We start from the raw sequence: 19,519 nt of genomic DNA, 5'->3' as shown, positions 1-19,519 counted from the left end.
TTTTCCAACGTCGGTATTAGCCTAAAACTTATGTAGAAACAAAATAACTTAAGAAAAATTCTTTTTTGCTTCGTTTCCTGTCACGACCGGAAGTAATGACGACACACAAGTTTTACAAGATGCAAATGAACTGATGACTGACTATCAGTCCTGAAAGTTTTAGACTTCAGTCTATTACTGTTGTCGAACAATTGTGAGAACAAATTCTAATTTTCAGAAAGGAAAACACACGACCGGGAGTGAACTGAATAAAAATCTCTGAATTTTCTCTTGACTTTTGCAATATCTACAACATATGTAAAAAGCATTTAAAATACTTATATATAAGTGATATTTATGAGAAAGTTAAACCACGAAATAACGTAGTTTATCTCTTAAAACCGGAAGTTTAAAGTTTTTGTTTCCGGTGGAATCTAACATATTTCAAAACAGCGAAAGAGAAGCATTAAAGTGATGCAAGTTTTAATTTTAAAAAGAAATGTTGAAATTTTTGATTTTTTTAATCACTTCCTGTGACGACCGGAAGTGACGGCTTACGCGTTTAACCCTATGTGTTTTGCCTACTCACCAAGGTTTATTATTCTTATAAGTTTGGTGTCTTAATCTCATGCCGTTTCTGAGATATTCCTGAAATAACTTTTCATTTTGAGGACAAGAAAACACGTGACCGGAAGTGAATTTTCCTAAGATTTTTCACGTCACTCTAGACATCTGCAGTTTCAATAACATATATAAAAATAATTTAAAGAACTCTATCTATAAGCGATATCTATGGGAAAATTAAAAACCCCTTTATATAGATTTTCTCTTATAACCGGAAGTTGTCGTTTTTTGTTTCGGATGATACCAACACATATCATAACTGTGAAAAAGACACAATTATATGATGCAAGTCTTATTCCAAAAGAGAAAAGTTGAAATTTTTGATTTCTTTGATCACTTCCTGTGACGACCGGAAGTGACGGCTGACGCTTTTAACCCAAATGGTTTTGTCTACTCCTCAAGGTCTTATACTCCTATAAGTTTGGTGTCTAAATCTCTTACAGTTTCTGAGATCTCACTCGGACAAGTTCTCATTTTGCGGACATTTTAACGCGCGACCGGAAGTGAATTTTACAAAGATATTTGACGTTACTCTAGACATTTGCAGTCTTGATAACATATTCAAAAATCAGTTCAAATACGTTATCTATAAAAAATATTTATGGAAAAGTAAAATACTCAAATTATGCAGTTTTTTGCTTATAGCCGGAAGTTGACGTTTTTGTTTCCGGTGAAACCAACATATTTCGAAACTACAAATAAAGTGCAATAAGGTGATGCAAAAAAGATACAAAAAAGAAAAGTTGAAATTTTCGATTTCTATGATCACTTCCTGTGACGACCGGAAGTGACGGCTGAGGCTCTTACCCCAAATGGTTTTGCCTACTCCTCAAGATCTATTAACCACATAAGTTTGGTGTCTTAATCTTTTACCGTTTCTGAGATATGACTGGGACAAAATATTTTTGAAAAAAACGGAAATCGGACATATCTGACGACCGGAAGTGAATTTTGAAAAAATGAAAAAAACGCCTGGGCGTATTTTTATTTTCTATCATCCCTGAAAATTTCAAGAAAATCCGTCCAGCCATCTCTGAGAAATCGCCCGGAAAAGAAAAGGGGAAAAAAAAAATAATAATAAAGAAGAAACAGTAGAATCACTATAAGGTCTTCCGTCTGAAACGGAAGACCTTAATAATAATAATAATAAGAAACAGTAGAATCACTATAAGGTCTTCCGTGAAGACGGAAGACCTTAATAAGAAACAGTAGAATCACTATAAGGTCTTCCGTGAAGACGGAAGACCTTAATAAGAAACAGTAGAATCACTATAAGGTCTTCCGTGAAGACGGAAGACCTTAACTAGAAACTCATTACTAGTAATGAGAAGGTCTTCTGTTATACGACTTCCTGTTTGCATGAACAGGTCTTTTCCAGTGTCTGAATTAGCCTAAAACTTACGTAGAAACAAAATAACGTAAAATAAATTACTTTTTTGCTTCGATTCCTGTCACGACCGGAAGTAATGACGACACACGATATCTACACGATGCAAATGAACTGATTACTGACTATAAGTCCTGAAAGTTTTAGACTACAGTCTTTTACTGTTGCCGAACAATTGTGAGAACAAATTTTAATTTTGAGGACAGGAAAACACACGACCGGAAGTGAACTGAATAAAAATCTCTGAATTTTCTCTTGACTTTTGCAGTATCTACGGCATATGTAAAAAATATTTCAAATACTTATCTATAAGTGATATTTATGAGAAAGTTAAACCACGAAATAACGTCGTTTATCTCTTAAAACCGGAAGTTTAAAGTTTCTGTTTCCAGTGCAATCTTACATATTTCAAAACAGCGGAAGAGAAGCAATAAAGTGATGAAAGTTTTAATTTTAAAAAGAAAAGTTGAAATTTTCGATTTCTTCGATCACTTCCTGTCACGACCGGAAGTGACAGCTGACGCTTTTAACCCTATGTGTTTTGCCTTCTCACCAAGGTTTTTTACTCCTATAAGTTTGGTGTCTTAATCTCATGCTGTTTCCGAAATCTCGCTGAAATAACTTTTCATATTGAGGACAAGAAAACACGCGACCGGAAGTGAATTTTACTAAGATTTTTCACGTCACTCTAGACATCTGAAGTCTCAATAAATATATATAAATCATTTCAAGAACTCTATCTATAGGGGAAATGTATGGGAAAATTAAAAACCCCTTTTATGTAGTTTTTCTCTTATAACCGGAAGTTGTCGTTTTTTGTTTCCGGTGGGACCAACACATATCGTAACTGTGAAAAGGATACAATTATATGATGTAAGTCTTATTCCAAAAGAGAAAAGTTGAAATTTTTGATTTCTTTGATCACTTCCTGTGACGACCGGAAGTGACGACTGACGCTCTTAACCCAAATGGTTTTGTCTACTCCTCAAGGTCTAATATTCCTATAAGTTTGGTGTCTAAATCTCTTACAGTTTCTGAGATCTTACTCGGACAAGTTTTCAATTTGGGGACATTTAAACGTGCGACCGGAAGTGAATTTTACAAAGATATTTGACGTTACTCTAGACATTTGCAGTCTTGATAACATATTCAAAAATCAGTTCAAATACCTTACCTATAAAAAATATTTATGGGAAAGTAAAATACTAAAATTATGCAGTTTTTTGCTTATAGCCGGAAGTTGACGTTTTTGTTTCCGGTGGGACTGACATATTTCGAAACTACAAATGAGATTTAATAATGTGATGCAAAAAAAGATTCAAAAAAGAAAAGTTGAAATTTTCGATTTCTATTATCACTTCCTGTGACAACCGGAAGTGACGGCTGACGCTCTTAACCCAAATGGTTTTGCCTACTCCTCAAGATCTATTAACCACATAAGTTTGGTGTCTTAATCTCTTACCGTTTCTGAGATATGACTGGGACAAAATATTTTTGAAAAAAACGGAAATCGGACATATCTGACGACCGGAAGTGAATTTTGAAAAAATGAAAAAAACGCCTGGGCGTATTTTTATTTTCTATCATCCCTGAAAATTTCAAGAAAATCCGTCCAGCCATCTCTGAGAAATCGCCCGGAAAAGAAAAGGGGGGAAAAAAAATAATAATAAAGAAGAAACAGTAGAATCACTATAAGGTCTTCCGTCTGAAACGGAAGACCTTAACTAGTGCTAATTGTAACGGGAACCGTTACAGATGTTCCCCAAACGGCTCCCCAATTCCTTATGATGCCCCATTCCCTACAAGCTTCAATAAATTAGACAATACTTTTGTAGTATAGATGGACACTTTATTTATAAGGGTATTTCATTGGAAAACTACTCCGATATAGCCATATGGGTATTAGCCAATCAAATTTCAGCGCATGTGCTTGCTTCTACATTTTTCACATTAATTTTCTGATAGTGTCTCACAATACATACATTTGTGTTAAATATTAAAGAATTTCATTGAAAAACAAGAGAGATGTAACCCTTTAAGTATTAGCCAATCAGAATTCAGCATACGCGCATGCATGGCCTTGCATTCAATTTTGATAGTATCATAATGTAGGAGCCCTATGAGCATATCCATGTCGTAAATTCCATCGTGCTTTGTTGAAAACCAAATGAGTTATAGACATTTAAAGTCTCAGCCAATCAGATTGCAGCACACCTGCCTGCGCGTGGTTTCAAGAGATGTCCTATGTAACATGTTGTAGCACCTTATAATATATACTTATATTTTAAATTTCAAAATATTTCGTCAAAAAACAAGGAAATTATTGAGATTTTTGTATCAGCCAATCAGAGGAGAGCGCACGTGCATGCGCGTGAGTTCATGCTAATTTGACCATGTCAACTTGTCTAGACTACTAATATATCTTTATATTTTGAGTTTCAAAGCAATTCATCAAGAAATATAAAAGTTACGGCTTTATCAAGTATATCAGTCATTTCACTCATTGCACGCGCCCGCACGTGCATGCATGTGCGCGCAAAATGACCTTCGTTCCGAACACCTACACAACATGCCTATTAACCCTAAAAAGGTTTCATGTCAATCGGATGAGAGGTTCTATGAGAACACTCCCGGACAAAAAAGTACCGGAGAAGAAAGTAGAAAAAAAGAATAATAATAATAATAACTAGAAACTCATTGCGAGCAATGAGAGGTCTTCCGTCCGATTCTGAAAATAAAAACGAAAATTCAAGCTTAAAAAGTGATAAAAGAAATTCAGACACCCTTGAGATTTAACCCTGGTCGTCAGCGTGAAAATCCAACGTGCTAACCAATAACCATTCACCTTTTTGCATCACTTCCTGTCACGATCGGAAGTAACGGCGATACAAGATTTTCTCACGATTCAAATAAACTGATGACTGACTAGCAGTCCTGAAAGTTTTAGACTTCAGTATTTTATTGTTGCCGAGCAATATTGTTAGAACAAATTCTATTTTGAGGACAGGTAAACACGCGACCGGAAGTAAATTTTATAAAAATCTCTGACTTTTCTCTAGACATTTGCAGTATCTACAACATACATAAAATTATTTCAAGTACTTTATCGATAAGCAATATTAATGAGAATGTTAAATATAAAAATAACGTAGTTTATCTCCTAAAACCGGAAGTTGACGTTTTTATTTCCGGTGGGACCAACATTTTTCGAATCTGAGAAAAAGATGCAATAAAGTGATGCAATTTTTAATTAAAAAAAGAAAAGTTGAAATTTTCGATTTCTTTGATCACTTCCTGTTACGACCGGAAGTGACGGCTGACGCTCTGAACCCAAATTGTTTTGCCTAGATCTTAAGGTCTGTTGCTCATATAAGTTGGTGTCTTAATCTCTCACCGTTTCCGAGATCTTGCTCAGGCAACTTCTCATTTTGAGGACAGGAAAACACGCGACCGGAAGTGAATTTTACAAAGATATTTGAGGTAACTCTAGATATTTGCAGTCTAAATGACATATTTAAAATTCATTTCAAATACTTTATCTACAAAGGATATTAATGGGAAAGAAAAATACTCAAATTATGTAGTTTTTCTCTTATAACCGGAAGTTGACGTTTTTGTTTCCGGTGGGACCAACATATTTCGAAACTACAAAAGAGATGCAATAATGTGATGTAAGTATTGATTTAAAAAAAGAAAGTTGAAATTTTACGATTTCTTTGATCACTTCCTGTGACGACCGGAAGTGCCGACGGCGAACGAAAAGGCGATTCTGCAAATTTAGAAGTCACGTTCTATGCTCTCCAATAAGTCTCCAGTTCATATCTTTAGCCATTCTTGAAAAAAAGGGGCGACAAAATTTCATTTTAAAATCAGGAAATTGCCAGTAACTTGGAACCAAAATGGAATTTTCCAAATTTTCCTTGTGATGAACAAAGTTCATACAATGACTGATTTTTCCTGAAAGTTTCATTGAAAACGACTGAATACTTTTCGAGAAATCGCGTGCACAAAATTTTGTCAAAAAAAAGAATAATAATAATAATAATAATAATAATAATAAGAAACAGTAGAATCACTATAAGGTCTTCCGTGAAGACGGAAGACCTTAATAATAATAAGAAACAGTAGAATCACTATAAGGTCTTCCGTGAAGACGGAAGACCTTAATAATGATAAGAAGAAACAGAGTAAAAACAATATGTTCCCAAACTTCGTTTGGGGAACATAATAATAATAATAATAATAAGAAACAGAGTAAAAACAATATGTTCCCAAACTTTGTTTGGGGAACATAAATATCAGACGAATTTGTGTATAATACTCAGTTAATTTAATATTACCATTAGGCCTACATCAAATTTAATGATACTGTTTACGATAAACAGCTCTGTACAGTTGTAGTACATGAGCTACAGGAGTCTTTTGTGTGAATGTAGATTGACGCATTATTAGCGATTTTTTTTTTATGTCCCAGGTGTGGATCCAGGAATTCGTTCAGTTATTCTCCTTGCGTATATGTTGAGTAATTTAAATATTTTCAGCAAATATCTTTTTGTAATTAAATTATGAGCACAGTTTGTTTTACTATTTAATGATATTACCTCTAAAAAGTCCATCACTGTGGAATCTTCATTTTATTCTTCTTTTTATATTACTGCAGACGTCAAATTAATTCTATGCAAATTATGACGTTAACTTTTAGCGACGTTTTTCTCGATTATGACGTAATTCCAATAAGGGCCCTTTTTGCATGGGACGGCTCAATTGGAATCGTCTGCCAGAGACAGTGACAGCAGCAGCTACTAGCGAGGAGTATAGGACGGGACTAGACAGTGTCCCTTGGACCCAGCTGCAACCCTGGTAGACGTGATAAGCCATTGTTTATAGTTTTATCTGTTTTTAAAAGAGGGAGCCTCCTGTTTTAATCAAGCCGGAGTTATTATCATGAACAGAAATCACTGTTGTTTATTTACAGTGGGAAATCAATGGAAATAATGAATTTAATTACTTATTCTTGTTCTAAATTAATGCTAAGAATATTTTAATCTATTATAAATTGTGTAATTAACAGTAAAAAAACCCCATTTTTTTTCTATCTTACTTCGAAGGGCAGATCACTCTAACTGCATAAAATACCATTGATACAAGTAGAACTCTTTAGTGTGCAGTGTTTAGAGCTTCCTTAAAAAGTTTTTGAGTCGGGTCAATTTTAGCCAGTCGGTCGTGAGAGGGCAAACAAACAATTTTTAAAGATGGCCTTATCTTAATTCTTGATAGAAAACGATCTTACTGTGGGACTAATATTTACTTGTGGCGGAACTGTTGCGCTGATTTCTTAACTGTGGCGTCGAGGGATTTAACTGTGACGTGGCCGCCACGTTAAACGGCCAACGGAGAACTATCATGTGTATTAATAATATGTCATATATGTCATATGCCGTATATTTTAATGTTAAATCATATCATAACAATTAAGATATTTCACATTTTAATCTTTAAAATTAAAGACAATTTAAAGATATGCTTCTGCATTTTCTTTCATAAACGTTTATCTATTTGACGTCTGAGATTGCAAGGGATGGTAGGGTTCGGTTATGCAACTACAACTTGAATTGTTTTCACCTGCATATGATGCTTACATCTCCCAACTTATTCGATATTCACGAGCATGCTCTGAGTAGGATCAATTTTTAAACCGAGGCAGGTTACTGAGAGATAAGTTGATATTACAGGGATTTCAACAACCTCGTTTAAAATCTAATTCAGCATTTCGTAAAGTCAATGGTTGTTATAATGACTTTGTTAACCAATGTAACCTGTCATTAGGTCGTATGTTCGCTGACATGTTTCAAACCAATTGTTAGGCCTTTTCTAAATACTGAATTTGAATCTCAATTATATCGAAATTTTCTTTGATCTTTCATCTTACATTAAAGTGTACTTTATGTATAATCTCTACAATTTACAAAAATCTCACAAAGACTGAAATTGTTTGCCTATGAAATAGCATACACACACTAAAGAGGACATAAAAGGATCATTTTCTCATACTTTAACCAAATTTTTCGATATGAGTGGGTCTTTGCTCCATTTTTTGAAAGTTAATCCTAAAAGTTTGCATAAAAATAAACATTTTTTAGTTTACAAAAAACATGGAGCAAAGTCCCAATATAACCATAAAAGTACACTTTTATGACAAAGCATTCGCATATTTCCGAGAAATACTTGAAATCCATTAAGTCAAGGGTCATATAACAAACATGATTTAAATGCCACTATATATCAGGAGCTGTGTAGCGTAGTGGTTAGCGTTTAGTCTCAAAGCAATATGATACTCCTGATTTTTATTGTTAGGGGTTCGAATCCCACCAATACCATTTTATTTTTCAATAAAAGAATTTTATTTCCTAGATTTTTTTTTCTCAGAAAAGGTTTGTTGATCATAATTTCAAAATTTCTTTAATGAGAACTTTACTTTAAATGCTTCATTAACAAATTGAATATGATTTTTTTAATATCTGAAGCTATAGCCATTTTGCACGCCTTGTTCACCCATCTTCTTTATCACAATGGGAAAAAAAACCTACTACTTCCCTTTCTTTCGTGCATGCATTTATAACCATGCACCAATTAAATGCATGACTCCAAACATAATTGTTGCTGTAAATGCATGCATATTTTGTAAAAGCTTTGTAGCAACCGCTAATGATAAAATGCCGGTTAATGATAGAAATATCATTAAACGTTGCAATTGTAACGCCTAAAGCCATACTTTATTGCATAATTGCATTAATAGTTGACATTCTCAACCGGTAATGCTAAATCGCCGCTAATGAAAGAATAATATCATTAAGCGGTTGAGAATATCAACTATTAATGCAAGAATTTATGACATTCAATAAATGAAATCCATGTTCTACTTAGAAACGATTGCGAATTTTCTGCCAGATACTTACTGCAAAAACTATTTTCTATTCATCGTTTTCAAATAATATTTCCAGTAATGAGACAACGAGGAAGATTCGCAGGATTCTCCATTTATCTTTCAAACTCTACCAACAGACAGGATTGGGTTCTTTATTACAAGGACGGACCAGAGTTACCTCCACTGGATTTTAACACTACTTGCTGGAAACATGGACGATACGTCATTTATTATAACGAAAGATTGAAGGATGTTAAATATCCCGATGGTTACGAAACTCAAAGTGTAACTGGGTTATGTGAAGTGATAGTGCATGGTAAGTAACTATAATATACGTGCTTACTGTAATTTAATGCATGAAATCAATATTTTGTAAAGAAAGTTTTTGTGTATAGTAGTCAAACCCGTCCCTCTGTTTGTCACATTTTTCTTACAACTTTAGAAGCAAAATAAAAGTGGTTTTACTTTTTTCTTAGTTTTGCTTAACATATTAATTTTTGCATCACCTTTTTAATAAAGAATTTTGATCTTAGCCTAGGCCTTCCATTGCTAAGATTTAAAATTTTTTTCAGTGGGTTATTTTTCATGTTTACCATAGGAACGAATAATTAAAAAATCCTCCAAAGCAAAAGTTCAACATCCAAATTTTTTTTTAGAAAAACCAAAACCAAAACAAAACAAAACAAAACAAAACCAAAAAAAAAACACAAACAAACAAAACAAAACAAAACAAAAAACAAAAAAACAAAAAAAAAAAACAAACAAACATGATTTTGCATGCGAAGAAAGAAAAGTATCTACTTGAGTTTGTTATTAAAATTGAACCTCGATGGCCTTTTTGGTTAGAACAGTGCCAGGCCCCACCGCCATAAAACATACTTAAGTCTGAGAATGTTCTCAAGTCTGAGAATTTTCTCAACTCCTCAATTCTCAGATTCAGCCACCGCCATAAAAAAATTGAGTAACAAAAAAATTCTCAAACTCTGTTTTATTCTCAAATATTTGAGAATGCTCAAAAGGTTACTTAAGAATATTCTCTAAAAAACAAAATGGCCGCTTTGCATAGAAGATTAAGAAGGAACCACAGACGACGTGTTGGTTTACCACGACCAAGGGTATTTAGGGACAGAGGCAACCCACTGGAGATGCTGGAGGAGGACGAGATTTTCCAGCGCTATCGATTCCGACCAGCCACAACACACTTTTTGGTCAATGGACTTCATCAGGAATTGACAACTGACACCAACAGGAACAAGCCCATTTCTCCTCTCCTCCAAGTTTTGCTGTTCCTACGATTTGTGGCGACAGGGGCCCATCTCCGTCTGGTTGGAGACAGTCTTGGAATTTCAGAGTCGTCCGTCTGTAGATCTGTCAAAGCAGTTGCCTCAGCTATAGTCGCTGTTTTTGCCAGACTCTACATCACTTTTCCTGTCGGTGAAATAGCAACAAAAGTGAAAGAAGGTTTCAGAAGAGTAGCAGGTACTAGTATATGAATTCCAAACACTAGACTACATTCCAATATAATTTGTTTTAAAAATTTCCTCTCTTTCACTCAGATCAAACGTTAGCGCCACTTGTCAATATTTAAAAACTTACTTGATTAAGTTCTGCTTCATGTTGCCAACTTTCCATATGATTTCTTACGATACAATATATGTTTTATCCCAGAAATTGTAAAAAGTGTGTGCGAAAAAGAAAATACGCCGATTCGGCGTTCTTTTTTACTGGTTTTCTGTGTAATGAGAGTTCCAATGTAAGGGGGAATACTGCATGCGAAAGAATTACGGGCGGATCCAATTACAATACGAGTACAAATATAAAAAAAATACATCACTTTCCCTTTATTTGGAATAGCATAATATAAACATACCTTGATTTTATTTCTTGAAAGAACAAAAAACAATATTAAAAAATGCAATATCTATCATTCAATTTGAAAAATTAAAAGGTGGAAAGGGGGGGGGGGGAGAGAAAAAGACATCAAAATTGGGATGTAATAAAAAAAAACAGTAGTTAAATAATAATAATAACAATAACATTAACAATTAAAAAGCAATGGAGAAATAAATCATGAAGTTTGTGAACTGAGAGGGGGCTTAGCCTGGTTAAATAATTAATCAAATGCAAGTAAGGTCTGAGAAAAATAAAGGAGAGATAGAGGCCTTGTAATTGATTGATATAAGGTTTACAAAAATATTTATGGCTACAGTCATTTATTAAAGAGGGATTTGTGAAAAGGAGGATAATATGCATTCTACATTAGTTTTTTTTTTTTTTAATTTATTTTAATAGCCATAATTCAAAAACATTGTACTGTAACATATTCAGTGTATATATTGTAATATGAATTTGACTTTGCAGGTTTTCCAAATGTGATAGGTTGCATTGACTGTACTCAGATAAGACTCAGTACACCGCATGAAAATGAAGTGGATTATGTTAACAGGAAAGGGTTCCACAGTCTGAATGTACAGGTGAACCCCCCCCCCCCCTTTTTTTTTTTTTAATCGTGAAAAAAGTTAATTTGAACATTGGACATATTCTATGTCATGTTTTGTCACTGAACCAAATCTTTTTAATTTATAGATGGTTTGTGATCCAAATTTTAGGATCACATCACTATATGCTGGTTGGCCAGGCTCCTGCCATGACTCGAGGATTTGGAGGACATCCAGCCTCTGTCAAAAGTTTGAAACGGGTAAATATAACATTTGAAAGAAAATTCAACACTTTACCATCACCCACTACACTGTACGGTAAATATCATTCTATATATGTACTTTATATAAAAGAAGGAAATATTTTTAATTAGGTATGTGTGATGGGATTTTACTTGGCGACTCAGGTTATCCCCTCACCAAGTATTTGATGACCCCCTACCTTGCTCCAAGAACAGTATCAGAGGAACGGTTTAATGCCAGCTTATGTAGGACAATGGTACTTATTGAGCAGACATTTGGAATCCTCAAGCGAAAATTTCAGGCCCTCCATTTCGGTCTCAGAACCTCATCAGAGCAAGCCATCACATACATAGTAGCCTGTGTGACCCTACACAATATTGGCATTGAAAGAGGGGATATCTTTATTCAAGAGGACTGTGCAGACATTGATGTGTGGCACTGCTTGCAACAGGCCATTCAAGACCCTGGTCATCAGGACAGGAGAGATGGTGTCTTGAAGAGAACAGCCATCACCAATGGATTTTTTTAAATTTGATTAAATTTTCAGTAAGGATGTACATGTAGTTCTAGTTTCTCTATTTCCTTTTTTTTTTTTTAATTTTTTTTTTAAATTTTTATTTATTTATTATTATTATTATTTTTGTTGATTTTCTAAAATTTGTGAAATATAAACACTTTTAGTCAGAGGCAGTGCCAGTTTATTAATATGTTTTATGAAATGTAACTACAACTGTATATTAGTCTATGCATATTGACTCTCTCTTTCTCTCTCTCTCTCTCTGCCATACATGTATGGTAATAATGAATTGCAAAACTAAAATGATTATAATTCAGATGATAGTGCTGTAATAAAATCTGGATAAGATGACTGAATTTCACATAACAGTTTTTGTTTTTTTAATAGTAGGACTTCCTTCTTAAGAGCAAGACATTCTCTCTCTTCTTTTATCTTGAGTCGTTGGCTGTCCAATATTAAATTTCTCTCATCCAGCTCCTCCAATTTTCTCCTTTTGGCTTCACCTGTAATTTAATTTAACTGCTTTTTTTCATTTTAATTTGTTCAGGGTTTTTTTTGGTCATTTAAAATTTAATATCCATGTATTTTTAATTTTTTGAGAAGTTGTACTTTGATATCTATTATTTTCATACAGGCAAAAAAAAATAATTATACAAACATAAGTAATTTTTCCCTTTTACATTGCTGAAAATATGAGGAGGTCATTTCATGATTTGTATGACTTTGTTATTTATTTTATTATTTTTTTTTATTGCTTTATTTTTGAAAAAGACTTTGTTATTTATGCAGATATCCACAATGTTTACTTTTTCTAAATTTGTAACTTGTAAAGAAAAACAGTAGAATATCAATGGATTTCATTAGTCTACATTAGCATGTACCATTAAATGTAATTAACTGAACCAACCTGTCTTCTCTTTTCTCTTTACATTTTGAACCATCCTAGGAACTTAAACAAAGAGACTGAGAAATGATAACACTATATCATTTAAAATGAAGTCACTCTGATATTTGTATTCAAAAGTATGTTATTATCATTTTCAAAAATGACATTGGATAGAAATTAAATGTACATATATAATTATGTACCATAATCAACTGAACTTGATGTATCTTTTCCATTTGATGTCTGTTCTTGACATTGTGAACCTGCAATAAATTCTATTTATCAGTTTTTCATTCATTGGCAAAGACTGAGATGATGCAAGCAAATCAGTAAATTAAATAAGAACAAGAGGCCCATGGGCCACATCACTCACCTGAGCACATTGGCTAGGAAAAAAAACAAAAATCAGTTTAGTATTGAAAAGTTTATGGGGGAGGGGTTGAATTTTAAACTACCTGATGATGCTTTCATATCAATATAACAAATGGCTTTGCTGTTCTTGAGCAGCAGATTTTTTTCCCATATATTCATTTGTAAAACTTTGATCCCCCATTGTGGCCCCACCCTACCTCCCGGGGCCCTCATTTGAACAAATTTCATTCTACACTCCCAAGGATGCCTCCATATTAATTTGACTAATCATGGCTTTTCTGTTCTTGAGAAAAAGATTTTTTCCTATATAATCCTCTGTAAACTTTGATCCCCCATTGTGACCCCATCCTATCCCGGGGGGGGGGGGGATGGGGATGTCATGACTTGAACAAACTTGAATCTACACTACCTGAGGATGCTTCCATATAAAGATGACCAATCATGGCTTTGCTGTACTTAAGAAGAAGATTTTTAAAGATATTTTCCTATATATTTCTATGTAAAACTTTGATCCCCCATTGTGGCCCCACCCTACCCCCGGGGGTCGTAATTTGAACAAATTTGAATTTACCTGAGGATGTTTCCACATAAGTTTCAACTTTCCTGGCCCAGTGGTTCTTGAGAAGAAGATTTTTAAATGATGCCATTATTTTTTCACTAATTCCTAATTATCTCCCCTTGAAAGAGGGTGTGGCCCTCCATTTGAACAAACTTAAATCCCCTTTACCCAAGGATGCTTCATGGCAAGTTTGGTTGAAATAGGCCCAGTGGTTCTGGAGAAGAAGTCAAAAATGTGAAAAGTTTACAGACGGACGGACAGACAGACGGACGATGGACAAAATGTGATCAGAAAAGCTCACTTGAGCTTTCAGCTCAGGTGAGCTAAAAATAATATCAATACACTAAGAAAGTTAATAACATTAGAATGCTTGTGTGAAAAGTTGGAATTACAGTTAATATACATGTATTAAAACTCTGTTTAATTATAAGGAAGAACTAATTTTTACATCACACAAGTACAGTTTTGTGCTACACTTGTAAAATACCTTGTTGTGCAGACTGCAGCTGGCTCTCATTCACTTCTGAGACTTGGAATGTAGGGGCTGTAATAAAATATATAATAAAAAAAAAATCACATCAAAGTTCAAAATCAGAGAGAGAGAGAAAGAGAGTCAAACAATTTAATACTATTTTAAATGTTTTTACCATCTGTATCAATTCCTCCCTCCACACCACTAACACTTGGTTCACTCTCAGATAACCTCAAGAATGTCTCTTCTTCTGCAGTAAGTGGGGGTTGGGGAGGGCCTCCTCCAGTCTTGGGCCTTTTAGCACTATCCAACTTCTCTTTGCCTGTATAAACACATTTTACATGGTTCATTATTATACATAATGACAATCTAATTTTATTTAATTAAAAAAAAATAATAACACAAGACATTAGAGATTCAAAATGAATTTATATCCAGAGAGTAAGAGATGATAGTTTTGTTTTGTTGTTCTGGACATATTTTACTGAACAAATTAGAAGGCCTGGAAACAAGTTCTAAAAATATACTAGTTCCTCTCTCTAAACAGTGGTATTTATTTGATAAATATAAAAATTTCATTAAGCAAATCAAAATTTTGTGACAGTAAAATTTTACTTCTTTTCACCTTTACTTAAACTTACTTCTTGACTTGATATTGTAATATTTTTTTCTTTATTTCTTCCAATCCACGCTTCTTTGTGTCAAATTGTCTGAAAATTATGGAAAATTGTACGTCTACAATATATGTGACACCTGAACAAGAATTAGATCCACCACATTTTTCACTCGTATGCGCGTGGATCTATTTATAGAAATGTTGCAGTTCCCTTTAGTGTATACATTAGCCAAAAAGTTTGGTTATCTTGCATGCCAATTTTAATATAAGCCTACTTTAAATTTACAATTGTCGCATTTACATGTATTTCAAAACATATAGCACATACTGTATGTTAGACCATAGCATAATGTTTAGCCTACCGATCAAAAGTATACCTCACAAAAACCAAAGCGACTTTCATATATTGAGGTCTTTTCTAGTATCACTTGAATTGTAGTTGACGCGAATTTTTATTTTTTCAAAAAAGAAAGAAATATATGGTAGATGTACGTGCTTTCTCCCTCATCACACTTTGGGGCTATAATATGAAATAAAAAATTTGATAGCACACCGTCTAAACCTTCGTAAGTATTATATCGATGAAAAGGATCATCTGATTCACAATTAATATTTTCCTTAATACTTTCAGAATCATGATAAATGAGGCTATTGAGAATGTGTGATAATTTGCTTAAACTACGTACGAGTTGAGTTTGTCCACAATTGATTGCCATTCTTTTTCTTTGATTTCTTTCCCCTTTCCTTTCTTCCCACTACCCTTAAACGACCCAAATAAAACTGAGGTTCGAGATTTTACTTCCTCAATAAGTGCAACTTCCTCATCCACCCCCCAATTTTGCGCCCTTTTTCTCTCAGTGACAACCTCTGCATCCATGACGTTCAATAAATAATGCAGACGACAAAAATAATGTTGTGATCTTTAATTTACGTGTAACCAATGTGGTTTCTTACCTTTTGACAAAAAAGAGCTCCTCCGGGCCGCTTCAATCAGCGAAAAAAATCCGCGAAAACAGTCTCGCGAGAAAAAAAATTGAGAAAATTCTCAACTCAAGTCTTGAGAATTACTCAGCTGAGAATATTCTCAAATCGTTTTATGGCAGTGAATTTAAGAATATTCTTAGCTGAGTAATTCTCAAGACTTCAGTTGAGAATTTTTTTGAGAATTCTCAAAGTTTTATGGCGGTGGGGCCAGGTCATATCTTCTCTACTTTGACTATGTTAACAAAGTGGCTTCGCATATCCGTTCACCAAATCTTTCAGTTGTTATCTTAAAACCTTATATTTGGAAGACAAGACGTTCTCCGCGATATTGATTTGCCTTTTTCTTGGTGTCGCGTATATACGTGCATTAACCATTTATATCTTAAGGGAATTTGAACTTAATTTCAAACATATCAGACTATCTACAATGTACATGAAGATATTACAGATTTTGGAATGATACATATTTTTATTATTATGAAATGAAACATTTCAAACCACAACATGTCATCAATTTTCTTCCTACATGAACAAAACTGAGCATGGACATTATACTCGTGAACAAGAAATGTGTTTGAATGCTTTTTAAAGTTATGTCTATCTGGTCGAAGTCAAAAAATTGCTGTTGGATCTACATTATCCAGAGTTCTTACTCCACTTTGGTGTCCGGCTGTGGTCTGTTTTGGGACCACGTCTATGCTGCATGTTTTCCAAACAAACCAAATGGAGAAATTTGCCGGAGACATAATATGTGTTATCATTGTTATGCGGATAACATTCAGGTATACCTGATTATAAATCCAGAGGATAGCTGAACGGTGTCCTTCTGATTTAGAATACTGGATGCAAAATAAAGTACTCAAGCTAAATCTTGAAAAGACAGAACTTGTCATCTTTACACCAAAATGTAAATCTAATGAATTTTTAGGATATCAACTCGCTTTTGATGGATCTGTTATCACTTAAAGCCATGCCATATTCAATGTATCCTCAGCTGTTTTCGACTGTTTTTAATTAAAAGCTTAAAACACACCTTTTTAAACCTTTTTTGATTTATAATTTTTAAATAATTTCCGTAGATGAACCTATTGAAGAGCAAATATGTTTAATTTTGTGTGAACTTAGTAGGGGTCAGAGGTCATAGCGTGACCAAATCACACGGCGTGATGATACCTTGCTCACAAAAATACCACCGCTTCGACTTCACATATGAAGGAATTATGTTTGTTTGTTGTTTAACGTTCCTGTCGAGAATTTTTCACTAATATTGAGACGCGGCACTTGCGGGTGGAGGGGTTCAAAATTTAATCTATGCTCGGCACTCAGGGCCATTGAGGAGTGAAGGATCGTTTTGTGCTAGCAACTACTGCGACACCACGGGACCTGAGTTTATACATTCTCATCCAAAGAACTGTTCACCACGTCCCGCAGTGGACTCGAACCCGCGACTTAAGGATCAACTCCTTACTCCGCGACTCTAGAGCAGACGCTCTAACCACTGCGCCACGCGGGCGACTGAAGTAATCATAAGAAAAAGTAAGATCATCATCAATACCGATCACTGTAACTGTATTTAAATTTCCAGAAATTGATTGCGACCTTCAAATGTTGTAGCTAAGCAAACTTCCGTGACCTAATAATTTCTTTGTCACTGCGTACATTTGTTTCACAATATAGTGGTACGGTGGACCGTACGTGTAATATTTCTCTTCGTTTATTCGTCTAAAATGTAAATATAAGTAATAAATAACAAGGTGAAAAAATTCTCTGGAAAATAAACTTGGTTAGTGCGTGATCAAATCTACTGCGAAGCCCAGATTTGATCGTGTGACCAGTTAACTTCAATTTTCCAGAGAACTTTTTCACCTTTTTTTATTTATTTCTTAAACAATAAGACATCTAGTTGATTTAAAACAATCCTTTTCCATGTACTTTAAATTCCTTTAGTTTGTTATTATTTGTATGTCCTTTGGATTTATTTAATTCTCTTCGTTTTATATGGTACATATTTTGTACTTGTTTTACATGTTAAGTGCTTTAGGGTAATTATATGATTAGAAAAAGTGCTATATAAAAGCATTATACATGTAATAATGAATAATAATAATAATGTTATCTTGGATATAAAACACACAGGAGTGCGTACTGTCTAGATACATGGAAGTAGAATTTTAAAGTCTACGATATAATAGATTTATCAAGTCTTGTAACATATTAAGAAAATCAAAAAACAAAAAACAAAAAACAAAACAAAAAAAAAAAACAAAAAAAACAACAAACAAACAAAAACAAAGAACAAAAAAAAAAAAAACAAAAACAAAACAAAACAAAAAAAAAAACAAGATGTGTTTGTGAAACACTGATGCCTCCGTATGGCAACTTATAGCAAAGGTTAAACTTTCTCAAATGCAAATCAAATATGTTAGTACCCAAAGTAAGGTCTTGTCCCAAGAAATATACCTGTGAAATATGAAAGCCCTAGCAGTAACCATTGAAAAAAAATATGGAAAAGGGTAACATAAAGGTCAAGGTCAAATGGTCAAAATTAATGGTGCCCAATGAAAGGTCTTGTCACAAGGATTACACATGTAAAATATGAAAGCCCTAGCACCAATTGTTCAAAAGTTGGGGCCAAGGTTAAAGTTTTCAAAAAGTACGTCCAATTCCAAGGTCAAGGTCAAAGGGTCAAAGTTGTTGGTATCCAAAAAAAGGTCTTGTCACAAGGACTACATATGTCAAGTATGAAAGCCCTAGCATTAACTGTTCAAAAGTTATAGCCAAGGTTAAAGTTTTCCAAAAGTAGGCCAAATTCAAAGGTCAGGGTCAAAGGGTCAAAGTTGTTGTTATCCAAAGGAAGGTCTTGTTACAAGGATTACACATGTGAAATATGAAAGCCCTAGTTCCAATTGTTCAAAAGTTAGGGCCAAGGATAAAGTTTTCAAAAAGTAGGTCCAACTGCAAGGTCAAGGTCAAAGGGTCAAAGTTGTTGGTATCCAAAGGAAGGTCCTGACACAGGGATTACACATGTGAAGTATGAAAGCCCTAGCATTAACTGTTCAAAAATTATGGCCAAGGTTAAACTTTGGTAAAATTTTGCAAAACTGGGACAAACTCCAAGGTCAAGGTCAAAAGGCAAATATGATGGTACCCAAAGAAAGGTCTTGTCACAAGGAATACACATGGGGAATATGAAAGCCATAGCTCCAACCAATCAAAAGTTATGGGCAAGGTTAAAGTTTTTGCGGACAAACAGACAGATAGACAGACAGACAGATAGATGGACGGACAGGGCAAAAACTATATACCCCCGAATCTTCGATACGGGGGCATAAAAAATAACCTCAATGTACAGGTGCCGTTTAAACCTGTCTCATTAATGTCGGAATGCATAACAGCCCACCCTTTGTTCTTTTTTAACTAGACTGAAGCTAGCAGCCAATAACAGCAGCCATTAAGCCCGTAGAAGCTAGCAGCCACTAAGAAAATTCATCAAAGGACTGAGAGTACTCTGACGCAA

The 19,519-nt window shown here is 34.2% G+C and overlaps 3 protein-coding genes across 3 annotated transcripts; 2 read left to right on the top strand and 1 right to left on the bottom strand.

The window, feature by feature from the left end:
- The first annotated feature begins 9,964 nt into the window (after positions 1-9,964).
- On the top strand, positions 9,965-10,408 carry LOC133193243 (uncharacterized). The gene has a single exon (XM_061329204.1). The coding sequence runs from the start codon at positions 9,965-9,967 to the stop codon at positions 10,406-10,408; it is 444 nt and encodes a 147-aa protein (XP_061185188.1).
- Positions 10,409-11,501: 1,093 nt separating this feature from the next.
- On the top strand, positions 11,502-12,125 carry LOC133193242 (putative nuclease HARBI1). Its single transcript, XM_061329202.1, has 2 exons — positions 11,502-11,613; positions 11,728-12,125. The coding sequence occupies exons 1-2, from the start codon at positions 11,502-11,504 to the stop codon at positions 12,123-12,125; spliced, it is 510 nt and encodes a 169-aa protein (XP_061185186.1).
- Positions 12,126-12,419: 294 nt separating this feature from the next.
- Positions 12,420-14,752, bottom strand: LOC133193241 (uncharacterized). Its single transcript, XM_061329201.1, has 5 exons — positions 14,578-14,752; positions 14,418-14,474; positions 13,203-13,262; positions 13,021-13,062; positions 12,420-12,616 (listed from the first exon to the last, which is right to left on the bottom strand). The coding sequence occupies exons 1-5, from the start codon at positions 14,750-14,752 to the stop codon at positions 12,420-12,422; spliced, it is 531 nt and encodes a 176-aa protein (XP_061185185.1).
- Positions 14,753-19,519: the final 4,767 nt, after the last annotated feature.

The sequence above is a fragment of the Saccostrea echinata genome, unplaced genomic scaffold (assembly GCF_033153115.1).
Source record: "Saccostrea echinata isolate AGI-Se365-2 ecotype Australia unplaced genomic scaffold, CSIRO_AGI_Sech_v1 ptg000027l, whole genome shotgun sequence".
NCBI classification, from domain to species: Eukaryota; Metazoa; Mollusca; class Bivalvia; order Ostreida; family Ostreidae; genus Saccostrea; species Saccostrea echinata.
This window is presented reverse-complemented; position numbering and strand designations above follow the sequence as displayed.

Excerpts from the sequence above, each read along its gene's own strand:
- LOC133193243 (XM_061329204.1), top strand. The coding sequence starts at position 9,965 with ATGGCCGCTTTGCATAGAAGATTAAGAAGGAACCACAGACGACGTGTT.
- LOC133193242 (XM_061329202.1), top strand. The coding sequence starts at position 11,502 with ATGGTTTGTGATCCAAATTTTAGGATCACATCACTATATGCTGGTTGG. Across the intron at positions 11,614-11,727 it reads CTGTCAAAAGTTTGAAACGG|GTATGTGTGATGGGATTTTA; the intron begins GTAAATATAACA and ends ATTTTTAATTAG.
- LOC133193241 (XM_061329201.1), bottom strand. The coding sequence starts at position 14,752 with ATGAACCATGTAAAATGTGTTTATACAGGCAAAGAGAAGTTGGATAGT. Across the intron at positions 13,063-13,202 it reads ATCAAGTTCAGTTGATTATG|TTCCTAGGATGGTTCAAAAT; the intron begins GTACATAATTAT and ends TCTTTGTTTAAG. Across the intron at positions 12,617-13,020 it reads AAAGAGAAAAGAGAAGACAG|GTGAAGCCAAAAGGAGAAAA; the intron begins GTTGGTTCAGTT and ends ATTAAATTACAG.